The sequence below is a fragment of the Condylura cristata genome, unplaced genomic scaffold, assembly GCF_000260355.1.
Source record: "Condylura cristata isolate star-nosed mole 26May11 unplaced genomic scaffold, ConCri1.0 scaffold00035, whole genome shotgun sequence".
NCBI classification, from domain to species: domain Eukaryota; kingdom Metazoa; phylum Chordata; class Mammalia; order Eulipotyphla; family Talpidae; genus Condylura; species Condylura cristata.
This window is the reverse complement of record NW_004567136.1, coordinates 10,899,851-10,913,420: the sequence shown is the minus strand read 5'-3', so window position 1 is coordinate 10,913,420 and position 13,570 is coordinate 10,899,851. Positions and strand designations below refer to the sequence as shown.

Here is a 13,570-nt window from a genome sequence, read left to right as displayed (position 1 = left end):
ACAGGGCCGCTCAGAGGCTCAGTTCCTATTCATTCTCTGGCCATTCATGGCGACAGTGACCTTAAACTCCTGCTGGGCATTCAAATGGGATGGCATGTGTAATTCTGCTGGAATTCTATTGTGATTCTCTGCTGAAGGAAAACTTTCACTCAGTTTTTGGGAAGAGCAAATAAATAGACTTGCATAAAACTCTCACGGTGAGGCCCCCAGTTACCGAGAAGGAGAACCCCAATGGAGAACATTTATATGGGATGACCTGTATTTCTTTTCATTATTTTTATTTAATGATTTTTTTATTGATAGAAATGTAAGATGCCATCTACCTTTTTCTTCTTTTATCATCCATGAGGCAGTGGACATCCGCACATAGCCATGAGGCATATTTACACTAATTTTGCTATGGAGCATAATTCTGAAAGTGCAATTGTTAATAAGACAAATATTGACCTGCCCAAAATGTTTCAACTTTCACTCTCCCTCTCAGTTCTTGAAAGGATCTTTTCTCCCATCACTCACGTTGATGCTACTGCTCTTCTCTCCTAGCTCCGGTCATCCTCTCGTACCATTACACAAGTATCACATGTACACGGAGATATGGCTGAAGCATTTACGTAACGTGTAGCTTTATGTTATTCCTGACAGCAGGCAGGATGGGTCAGAAGAGCAATGCACGTTACCTGTCCTGTTGTCATGGAAGCTGGGGCCACCACCTATGTCCTCGAGTAGTTAGGGATCTCCTCGGAGGAGATCATGAGATTCAGGAACATCTGAGTCAGGGGCATCATCCCTGCAAATGTCCCAGAGTAAGTGTGGAGGTCACATTCATGGGCAGAATTACTAAGTGATCTGGAGAATTACTAAGTGACGGAGATGAGAGAACAGGTGAAGTGAGTTTGAGTCATAGCAAGGACTCGGGGAATGACAGATGTTTGCATCTTGTGTTTAATTTCAGGGAGAAACATTGAAAGGGACAAAGAAGTTAGGGCAGAATGACCAAATAGGGGTGAGGCCAGGTGGGTGGGGAGCTCACAAGCTCCCATACAAACTGTGCTGGTAAGAAGGGGGACACTACTGGCGTCAGCCTGGGAGAGTAATCCACGGGGCCTCATGATCAGCTGGGTCTGTTTCCACGGGAAGATGAGTCATAGGGCTTCATTCAACCAGATTTGGGAAATGAAGAGAATGAGGAGCCTACTGATGCAAAGGTCAAACAGCTGGGGAAGGAATCGGGTGTCCCCCTCCTCAGATGTGGTCAGGCCACTTTGGTTTGCGTTTCCAATTTTGAAAATTATATTCTGAAGCATGTCCGTGAAACTGATGGCTGAAAGAATAAGGGTTTTATTGAATTGCTTTGATTAAAATGAACATTTGGCTTATTTATCTCCTTGTTGCCAGAGTCAAGGGTTTCTTTCTTGGGATTTGGGGACTCCTGGTTAGGAAACTGGGGAAGTCTGAAAATGTTTAATACATGATTTTATTTTGAGATGGAGAGCTTTGATATACTGGGGCTTTTGAGCCTTGGGTGTTCTGTGAAAGTGCACATACTGCAGGATATTCCGAGATAAATGATGAGAAGGTGGGTACGATTTGAGTGTCAGAGGGTTACTAGACAGTGTCTTCTAAGTAAGTCCCCAGTCCTATCCACAATATACGAGTGGTGAAATTAAGGAAAATACTCCTGCTAACATTTACTGAAGTGTCTAATCTCGAGGCTGTGAGTTGGGGTCTTAACCGGACTTTCTGGTTCCAGATCCCAGTTCTGCCACTTGCCCTGGGCTTTAGTGACTTGGGGCCAGTTATTTATCTGTTGTGCCTCATTAGTTCTGCTCTGTAGAATGGCAATAGTAGTAATTCCTGCTTTATAACAACTTTGGAAAAATTAAATGATTTCATGCATATTAATACTGGAAGTATTATTTTGGCAAATTGCTTTGATGTTGGCCCCCTGCGTCTAAGTTTAAAAAGAAAAACAGAGTAATACTTTATACTGAAGCTGTGGGTTGCTGGATGAAAAATGTGCAAGTAAACTGACGTGGTTGCTGGGAGGGAAAATCTGTTCATGTTTACAAGAGTATTTGGTATACATCTCTGCCCAGCACAGACACACTCTGCACACTTGTGTGCAAACACACCACTTTTGAGAACTTCATAAGGATTGCATTAATTGGGAAAGACTTGGCACTGTGATAAAATTTCAATTTTCTTTTACATGTATATTCCTCCATATAGTCATGTTATCTTTATTTCAATATTATTTTAGATCTTTATGTGTAGAAGTTTGACATATTTTTGTGAGATATATCCCAGGCACTTGATTTATTATAAACTTTCTTTTAGATTTTATTTTCTACATATCACTGGGATAAAGAAGTAAAATCAATTTTCTTACATTACACTCTTTTTGATTAATCTTGGTCAGTTCATTATCTTAATTTTTATCTGAAGATTATGGATTTTCTAGCACATAAATGTCATCTAGGGAAATTTTTTTCTATCTTATTTTCCAGTCCTTATGTAGTTTACTTTTTCTCCTTGGCTTGTGCTGCTGGTAGCTCCAGTACAAAGTTAAACAGAATTGGAGTCTGTGACTATTCTTTTCTTACACATGAGCTCAGAGAGACGCTTTCAGCATTTTACCCTCAAGAGTGATATTTGCTATGGATTTTTTGTAAAGCTGCTCTATCAGGCTGAGGAAGTTTCCTTTGATTCTGAATTTGCTAAGTTTGTTTTTATCATGAACGTTAGTTTTGTCAGACTTTCTTCATTCACTGAGATTTTTGTTCCTTTCTGTTTTATTAGGTGGTGTATTCATGAGATTGATTCTCAAATTCAATCTGTCTTCTCTTTTGTGGATAAGCCCTTCTTTGCGGTGTTACGCCATCTTTTTATATATTGCTGGGTTCCATTTTCTTTTTCTTTTCTTTTTTTTTTCCTTAGGAGTTTAGCAGCTATGATTGGCAGTGAGATTTGATCTATAAATTGTGGTAGTGGGCCCTCTCTGGTGGTTCAGTGGGTTAAAGCACAGCACAATGAAGCTATCTGAAGCCACTGCAGCATGATTTTGACCTTGGCCAAAGAGGTGACCCACATGATGCAGCAGACCTCTCCTGTCCTGACCCCTGGTCCCCTCAGCAGTGCATTTCAGTAGATCCACTTGTTCTGCTCCTCACTCTGCCTCTGGTGAAACTTCTCACCAACTGTACCTCTGGCCTGTACCCCAATTATTGTATGCATAAATAAATAAATCTTTTAAAAAGTCTTCTTGGTATAGAGAAGTTCATTCTAGACTCAAACAAAGCAGAAAATGTTCCCTCTTCATCATTTCCTAGGGGAGTGAACGTCAGCCTGTTGCCATTACTCACGGAAGATTTGAAAAAATTTGCTGGTGAAGCATCTGGGCCGGAAGTTTTCTTTTGGGCCCAGTTTTAATTAAATGTTCAGTTTCTATAATATATATTAATCTTCAACCATTTTATCTTCTCTATGTCTATGGGTCATCATTTTCTAAGTTTCTGTTTGTTTCATCTTCTACTTTTTTGCTATAAGGTTGTTTAAAAAAACTTCTTACTATCTTTAATGCCAGCAGAATCTGTAATGTTATCCACTTTTTAATGGTTGATATTTCTGTGTTTTTCCTTCTTTCTTCTTGGCAGAGATTTATCAATTATGTTAGTCTTTAAAAAGAGTCAGTGTTTGCCTTTGTTCATGGTCCCTGATGTCTGTTTTCTCTTTCACTAATTACTACTCTTATCTTTATTACTTTCTTCCTTTGGTATTAATTTACTTACTTTTACTTTTTTTTTATTAATTTCTTACTTTTTAAGATGGCTAACGAGATCATTTATTTTCAATCTTTCTAGTTTCTTGACATAAACATTTGAGACTCCACAATTTACTGTAAGCACAACTCAGCTCCTTGCCAGACAATTTGGCTTCTTTTCCTTATTACTCAAGATTAGGAAAAATGTTTTCTAACTTTTATTTTGATTTCTTTCTTGGTCAAGATTCCACTGCGTAAGTTCCTAGTATAGGAAGGTTTTTCTAGTTGTCTATTTTGTGCGTGATGTCTAACTTAATTGCTTTATGGTCAGATGCAGTGAACTTGGCAAACAGCTTATTTTGAAATTTTTCTCTGTGAGCTTGAAAAGGTTACTAATTGTATTGTTCTTTATATATTCATTGATTCAATTCGTTGTGTTCAAATCCTTTGTACGCCTACTGATTTTTACTTTTGTAAGCTTGTTCTGACAGTTACTTAGAGATGTATTTTCAATCCTACTGTAGTTCCTTGTACTTTCACCAGCTTTTGTTTTACATATTCTGAAGAGTTATTATTCTGTTATTCTTATTCATATTAAATTTGTAATATTTTCTTGATGAATCAGATCATGGATTGATAGTAAATGGTCTGTTTATCTCTAAATAATGAGTACGTAGTAAATAAAATTTTGCCTTAATGTCTTGTTTGACTAGTAGAATGTCATACAATCCTTTTTTATAATATAGCCTTTTCCATCTTTTTCTTTTAATCGAAACTCTGCGTTGTTTTAAATCACTTTCTTCTTTTGGGCCTTCTCTTAATTGCAGCATGCATTCCCTTAAATTTAATAAATTTGAATTCACTAAATGAGTCAGACACTCAATGAATTTACCAAGATATTTAGGTTTTAAACCTGTGTTTTTTACTAAGTATTTCACTTATTCTTGCCTGTCCATCTCCCTCCCCCACCCACACACATGCCTTCCCGTTCTCTGTGCTCCGGAGCAATGTAAATGCCTCTCGCTGTATTTTAGTTGTTACCAAATAGCTTCCACTATGCCCAGCTGTCTCACAGTATTACTTTGATCGTTTTCTCCGTAGTGTAGGGATCCCCTTTGTCTGTGTTCTGTCTGCTTAACTTCTCTTTGCTCTATTTCACCTTTGTGCGCTCATCATGGCTTGAAAGATTTTCTTTAGATTATCTTCCACTGCCTAAATCCTTGGTATTTAAAGGCACGTTTAATCCGTGCATTTTGGGTTTTAATCATGATCATCGTAGTTGTCACTTTTGAAGGTCATACTTTATTTTTCAGATCTTCGTGTCCTCTGGGTCATATTTGCAAGTCCCTGTTTTGCCTTTAACACACTGCACATCACCATTTACCCTCTTGTTTGATGACATCCACTGAAGTCTTGTTTCAGATTTGACTTTTGCTTTCGCTGACTCTTCTCATGATGCTGATTGTCCTTATGTGTTTTTCAATCTTAACCATAAATTCGTATTTTCTCTGTTTCGTGTTTTTGGTGACGAGTCAGTGAGTATTTGGAAGAATATTCAGCTACCTGTGTCGAAAGTGCATTTTTTTACAGCTTGAGCCACCAGAGGTTACTGCCAACCTTAGATTTCTATTGTTTTATTATTACCAGTGCAGCTTTTTAAACTGCACTGGTAGCAGAGAGGCAGATTATAAATTACTCCACTGGACACTGGGATGGTAACAGAGCTCTTTGCTCCAACTTCTGTTCCATGAAGCGCAGTCTTCCTTTCCCTCCCTTACCATCCTCACCCCGAGTGTGTAAGTTTGAGGAAATGCTTTCCTTTTCGGGTCTGTTGAGGAGGCCCTAGCTTTACTTTAGCATCCCATGTAGGTAACAGACTTAAGTTCAAATTTCAAGATTTGGCAAAAATGATACAAGTGAAAGTTGACTTTGGAGCTTAGTTACTTCCTGAGTTCTTAGCAATACTGTTATTTTACACATTCTGGTGTTTTCCTAATTTTACATCAACCTCATGTTGGTTTTCTCTTTTTTTCCAAAAGGAAGTTTTAAAAATCACCCAGTACTAGATATGCAATCACTGTGTCTATTTCTTGACTAAAAGTAATTTCAAGCATTTTGCATAACATTATCTTCAAGATGTGACCTTGCCTAGGTAGCTCTTTCTATATTTCTTTTGTGTAATACCAAGGAAAAGGAGACTGGCAATTACTAATAATACTGTGTGGCAGATTTTGCTTTTAATGTCTTGTACATTGTAACTCGCTAATTCCCCTCCTCATCACTATGAAGTACTTATTGTTAGTATTTCCATTTCATATGGGAAAATAAAAACCGAAAAGTTGAGTCAATTGCTTATGCCACAAAGCCATTAAAATTTGGAATAGAATTATTATTGAATTGAAAACTACTAGCTTAATAAATGGCTATTATTACCCCAGAGTGAAAAGCAGGTGGATTTTGTTGCTAACTAGCTGTGAATTTGTTTCCACAATTTATGTGGAAACTGAGTGCTTAAAAAAACAAAACAACAACAACAACAAAGACAAAAAACAAACAAAAAAAACAAAAAAACAGGGCACTAAATTTGAGATTTCATTTCACTTGCTTTTTAGTTTCAGTTTTTTGATATTTTATATTGTCTTGTTCTTACTTATCTTTAGCTCACTTTGTTATACATTCATTAGAAACTCATCAACCAGAAAGCCTCCCTACTGTTTCCTGTACCTCCATCTTTCCTGAATCTTCTCCACATCCTGCCGTAGAGAACAACCTTTAAGAGTCTGGAGTACACGCTGCAGAGGCTTTCTCAGCATACTTATATTACACATACCAAACCATGTATAGGTTTTATAGCTATTTTAAACACAAATTACATATATACAAACACACTGATTTCTGCAGTCAGGAATGGAAGGACATCTATGAAGAAATTTAAAATCACATTAGAAAATAGCATGTGATGGCAAGGGGTAATCACTGGTGATTTAAACGAGTGGCACCATTTCTGGGCTAGATTTGGGCACTACCAAATCTACACTGGAATAAAACATTGATCATTTGGTCATGTAATATACAGCTTTTATACATAAACCAAATTATAAACAAGATTTTTTTTTTCAAAGACAAGAAAGCAACAAACTAGAAAATGTTCGAAACTGTTGGGACAAAGGATTAATTTCTTTAGTAACTATAGAGCTACCTTAAATCATGAAGGAAAAAGTCAAGTAAAGTAGCTCCAGGAAAAATTAACATATGGTAATTTTTTTCCTTTTGTTTCAGTTTTTACAATGTTCTAAAAACTGAACTAACAACTTAAAATGATGGTCTTGTTTCAGTCTAGTAAAACTCTATGATACGGGTATTGTAATTATTCCCACTTCGGTCAGAATTTTGTTCAGATTGATTAAATCACTGTTCTTTAGTGGCTTAGCTTGTTGGAGGGTGATAGCCTGAACTCAGATTGTAAATCTCTTTTCATAATCACTGTCCAGAAGAATGGTTGCTGGTAAGGAAATAAGCTAGAAATCACTGAGCAATAAAATGCACAAGTGTATGTAAATGTATTCATATTAATTTATCCTTTAAAGAAGGGAGAGATTAAATACATACACTCACATGCACACATATATGTATCAACACATGAACAGATGTATAGTGTACCTGTCAGTGGGTGATAATTAAAATATAGCACTCCATCATGTTGAGAGGGTAAAACAACTGGTTATCTCTTTTACTGTTGACAGAACTGGGATAATTTATACAAACTAGATGATATTTCTCAGCCTTGATTTGCTTATATATAAAATGGGAATCCCGCCTTACTTAGCGATGATTGTGAATGTCACAGACTAATTATGAATAACATTAGTGTGTTACCTGGCAATACTAGCGCTCAATAGCTGTTTTGTGTTACTCCTGCCAAGTAACCCAGCCTCCTCGCAAAATTGAAAGACCACAAATGCACCTTATTACAATGCAAGCACAAGGTGAAGGCTAAACAGGCCAGCATCTAAGTGGAAATGACATCCTGGAAGAAAACATATTCTAGCAGCTCAAGGGCGCTCCTTGGGGCATTGGGTTTGCGGATTACTCAATTCCACACCCCACATCTACTCTGGGATTAGACAAGTCATGGAAGACAGTGGATGCAATGAAAGGAGCCTGGATCCCATGAAAATAACTTCTGCATCTTGTGCATCATACCCTACAGCTCCTTTGGGGTGGCGAAGTTACGTTTACAGCCAAGTACTCTTCATCCATTTCAGGTCCAAGTGAACCCCAGTCAGTTTCAGGCCATGGAGTTATTATTATTATTATTATTGTTATTATTATTATTATTTTAGTAAAATGTATATTAGTTCACCATGGGTTTACAAGACTATGTCAGTTTGGGGTGTATGACTTCATGCTTCAATATTTGTGTGTAACCTGCCCCATACTCACTGTCAAGGTTCTAGTGCCTTCTCCTGCCCAGCTGACTCCCTTCTTCCCATCAGAGCCTGTTCACTGTCTTTGGTCAGTGAGTCTAGAGATTAATTTTTTTTTAAAGATTTATTTATTTATGCTTACAGGACTGGGGTGCAGGCTAAAGGTGTGGTGGGTGAGAGGAGCAGAACAGGCAAGCTGACGAAGTCCACTGCTGAGGGGAGCAGCAGGCGAGTCAGGAGAGGTCTGCTGCGTCCTGTGGGTCAGCTCCCGGGTAGGGGATCGATTTCATGCTGCAGTGGCCTCGGAGAGCTTCCTAACGCAGTGCTTTAACCCATTGTACCACCAGGGAGAGCCCGAAATTAAAAATTTTAAGTCACTAGAAAATACAGAAACACTGTCCTCATGTCCTCTTTTTTCTAACTTTTTTCTGGAAGCCATGTGTCATGCTAACTTGGAGGCAGTCTGACTAGCCTTTATTCTGGAAACTCTCGTGCAGGGACCATCGAGACAGCATCTGCAGGTTTTAGTGGCTTTTCAGTGCCAGCGTCTCCTCTGGGAAACGGTGGGTTCCAGGAAGATGAGGTCACCAAGGTTGTGACCATTGAAATGGTCTTGTGTTTTGTGACTTCACATCAAGACTTTCCTCAGTGCCGGTTTGGCCATCTTTTTGGCCAGGTGTTTTTTTTAAAACTAGACCATTTTTTTTACTTTATTTTAAAAAAGATTATTTAATGCAACAGAACTGGGGTGCAGGCCAGAGATACAGTGGTGGTGAGAGGATTCACCAGAGACAGAGTGGGGAGCAGAACAGGCAGACTGATGAAGCACACTGCTGAGGGGCGCAGGAGGGAGATAGGAGAGGTCTGCCGCGCCATGTGGGTCAGCTCTTGGGCCAGGGATTGAATTGCATGGAGGCAGCTGTGGCTAGCTTGCAGTGCAGCCCCTTAACCCGAGGCACCACTAGGGAGGGCCCATCTCCAGGTGGTTTTTTAAAAGAACTTTCCAGTAGGCCTTTTGCATTTGTGTAATTGGTGAAATGAAAATACCGCGGATTCTGGAGCGCCTGAGAAAATGACCTGAGTGTGTTTTGTCTGCAGCACATTTAACTGGACTGTCCCTTTCCTCTCGATCCTGGCCTGCTTGATCCTGATAGTCACCACCGTCACTTTGTATTTCATCCCACTCCGGTACATCATTTTAATCTGGGGTAAGTCTGGCACAGTCCTTTTGTAATAATCAATTCCAGGTAAAAACCAATTACTCATTTTTAAAGTGTGACCATAAACTTTAAATGTGCTTTTGCTGGCAATTAAACATGAGATGGAGGGAAGCATTTTGGGAAAAAAAATTTCCAGGACCTCTCTGAAAAGGCCAGTTGCATGAAGGATTAGCATAGCTATTTATAGACCTCTTACATAATTGCAATCAAATAAAAATGTGATTGTGCATGCGATTTCTCGCTGGGCTTTCATAGTTGTGAATACTCTTGAATAATATCTGACTGTGGCCCAGAAACTTTCAGGATACACTGAAATTCAGACAAGGAGCAGACACCTGCGTCTTGCCCTTTCTAGTCTGTAAAAGAAGATTTGGGGGCTGCAGGGTTGTTCCTGACACTTCATCTCTCCTGGAGGGAAAAAAACAAAAATGAAAACAAAACCGAATCCAGCACTTTAATCCAGAAGCTATGGTTGGAGAGAGGGGGCAGGAGAGCAGAAGGGCCTTGGCTAACTATTGCCTAGTGTCTGGAAAGGAGAGGAAGTTATTTCCCAGGGGAGATCTTCAGCCTTTGTAGAGTTCAGCTGCTTTGAAAAAACCAGAAACAGGAATGACAAACCTGAAATACAGGTCATGACTGGATTTACTGCTTAAGTTAGCACCTGGTGAGAACACCAGCTTTGTGGATAAGTGTGTCTAGAACGGTCTGGACTCTGGGTGATAGGATAGGAGATTGTGTTGTCATCAGTTAAACTTGGGAGAAACGTTCTCCAGGAGAGTTTGCAAGTTCTGGCTTTTCCATGACTTGGTTCTTCAAGGGTGCTGCATGCTCCACCTTGGGGATTTTCAGATGCCAGGATGCACAGAGACGGTAAGAGGGTCAGTGTCAGCTTGAGATGTAGAAGCCACATTCTTCCCTTTAAGCCTCCACAGAGGGACCTGTAACAGCTCTATTTCCATGGAATGGGGAGGTCCAGGCTCTCTCCCCCACCCAGGGGAGCCTAGGGCAGGTGAAACTGAAGAAGATGCCTCCACCCTTCCTGGGAACAGCACACTGTTCCAAACCCACACAGATAGAATCCTGTTCGCAAGGCAAGGCAAACCTAGACATTCAGAAATAGAAAAAAAAAATCATGGGAAAATGAAAATAGCATGTAAAACGTCAGTGGCAGAATGATTGTGAGAGCACATCATCCATTTTCTATTTTGTCCAGGAGGCAGAATAGAAGACTCTCTCCTTTGTAGCAAGCCCAAGAGGAAAAAACAGTCCAATTTCCTCTTCACCGATGAGATGAGCCTCATTCTTGGGGATGTCTTCTCACAGCCTCTGCTGAGTTTGTTGTCTCTTTTCTGGTTTCATTTTGCTTTGGGGACAGTTCTGCCACACTGTTCTGTGTTTGACTCCCAGGGCAGCTTGGGTGATTCAGGGCCCACTGATTAAGAAGATATTTTATGAAAGTATTTCCCTGAATATCTTCAATACTAAATATTATCCGTAAAGATGAATGATCTTGGTTTTTTTGTTAATTGCATTTCATAAGTAAGAGTTTCCAGATTCATTTACTGATTGCAGTTGGACCACAGATCTTAAAATATGTTGTCTGACCCTAACAAAATATGATTAAAAATTATAACCCTTTTGTTCATTGTTAAGTTTATGTAAATTAATAGCATGGCCAGCTTGTTAAACACTTTGCCCCATGATTTCTTTGTCATTCAAGTGCAGACATTTTTAATTGAATGAATGTTGATTTACAACCGCATGTATGATTTAGAGGTACAGGACCACCTCCTTCAGGTCCACATGACCACATCTCGCCCACCATTGTGGCCCCGAAAGTCCTCTGCTATGGCCGATGTTCCTCCCCCTACTTTGCTCTCCTCCTGGCACCTCCACTCTGGTAGCGTCAGTTCCCCAGTCAGGTATTTAGTGTATATTTCTTGGTTTTACCAGATCATTTGTTTTGTTTCTCTGTAGTCCACATTGTGATACCATACAGTGTTTGTCTTTCTTTTTCTGACTTCTAGTTTAGAATCATCCCTTCCAGCTCTATCCATAGTGTCAAAAATGTCAAGATTTTATTTACTTTTTTTTATAGCTGAATATTCCATTGTGTACATCTGTGACCTTTTCCCAGGGCACTTTTCTTTAGGCACTTAGGTTGATTCCATAACTTGGATACTATACATAATGTTTGCATGACAATGGAATGCATTGAAATGAATGTTTTCACATTCTTGGGGCAGATACATAGGAGTGGAATTGGCTGGGTCATATGGTCAACCTACTTATTATGTTGCGAAATCGCCGTTCTCTTTCCATCCAGGCCAGGCCAGTGCACATTCCCACCAGTCGCTACCAGGCTTCCTTTTTCTTCACATCCTCACTAATATTTGTCGGTTTTGGTCTTTCTGACTTGGGGCATACTCACGAGTGTGAAATAGTAGCTCATTGTGGATTTGACTTGTATTTTCCTGAAAATAAGTAATGATGAACATCTTACCATATACCTGTTAATCACCTGTAAGTCTTTGGAGAAACTCCTCTTTAGCTATTCTGACCATTATTTTGTTGTTGTTGTTAGGTTATTTATTTTCTTTTCATTGAATTGTGTGAGTTCTTTGTAGATCTTGGCTGTCAGCTCCTTGTTAGATGAATAGTGTGCGAATAGCATCTCTCATCAATTGTTTTAGTGATAGTTTCTTTCATGGTGCAGGAACTTTTAGTTTGATGTAGTTCCAATGGTCTATATTCTGTTTTTCTTGCCTTTGGAGACTAACACACAAAGAAATCACTGAAGCCTTTTCACAGAGAGTTTTAATCTATGTTTTCTTCTCTGTATGTTGGTTTCAGGTATTACAACCAAGTTTTTTAAACATTTGAGTTCATTTTTATGTATGGTGTGAGGTGGTGGTCGAGTTTCACACTTTGTGTGTCTGTATTCAGTTTTTCTAACACCATGTACTGAAGAGACTTTCTTGTTTCAGTTTTTGTTCTTGGCTCCTTTGCTGTAGATTAGCTGTTTATATAGATGAGCATTTAACTTTGGATTTTCAATACTATTCCAGTGGTCTGTGTGTCTGCTTTGTTCTTATGCAAGGAGCAGACTTGATCAGCTTTTCTGCATCTTTCCCTTTTTAAAGAAGACTATGCTGTATTTTCCCTTTGATTGTTGCTTCTAGTTCCTCTGTTTTTGCAAACTAACTTTGACTTCTTATGTTTCCTCCAGTTCTCAGTAGCTTTCAATTGTCAACTTTTTGCATCTACTTGATGAGGCTTTGTTTTGTTTAATATTCAGGTTGTCGATAAAATTATTTAATAACTGGGATTTATTATGCTCTCCAGGGAGCATAAACCTTTGAGCTTTATATTCTGTGTCTGGTTCCTCAGCTTTATGTTCTAGACAGGGATTCATAGTTTATTGATGAGCTTACCATAGATAATATATTCAGAAGCCTTGACCATCAACACATGATCTATGATAGCCTTCCCTCATCATCTAAAACTTGCATTTCTATCATGTCATTTCCATGACTCCATGGAAAATACTGTATAATTCTATTAGGACTTATTCTTCATCAGATGAGTTATTTGCTATCATGCACCAAGAATATTCTTTTGTTCATTTCTTACATGATTGTGTGTCTGGAAGTAACTTTCTGATGTAGAAGAAGATAATGTTATATGTTATATTTCTAGTGTTGCTTATAACTATATTAAGGTTATAAGCAGAACACTATTAAATACTAAATCCTTTTCATTGACTTTTAAAAGAGGTGAATAAGATCCAATGATTTCTTTGTTCAATCTTTTTAACCCTTTGAAACAAAAGTATTTGACTGTATGCTCCTTAGTTCCATATTCATATACCCAAATAATACTTATGCACTTTGGGTGTATAAATATGTAATGCCATTTTTTTTGCACAAATGTTAATACATCTGAATTATTTAACATGGGAATATGAAAGTAACCTCATATCATGATGACATAAGGAACCATTCTTCACTCACCAACATCACTGTAAAGGATGAGACAAACGTCTGGCCTCTTCACTCCCATAACCCCCTGATGTTGCTATATGCACATACAAGATCTTTAACAAAAACTTGACAAATAGTTCATGAATGGATGAGTCTGCATGTTTAGTACTTGCAGACTAC

At 38.6% G+C, this 13,570-nt stretch overlaps 1 protein-coding gene across 2 annotated transcripts in view; it reads left to right on the top strand.

Moving 5' to 3' along the window:
- The window catches only part of MCTP2 (multiple C2 domains, transmembrane 2), a 144,778-nt gene that overhangs the window by 121,817 nt on the left and 9,391 nt on the right, over window positions 1-13,570 (top strand). For both annotated transcript variants that reach the window (XM_012732763.1, XM_012732765.1), the window contains one exon: window positions 9,286-9,395. In XM_012732763.1, the coding sequence (XP_012588217.1) occupies window positions 9,286-9,395 (110 nt within the window). The remainder of the gene's footprint in view (window positions 1-9,285; window positions 9,396-13,570) is intronic.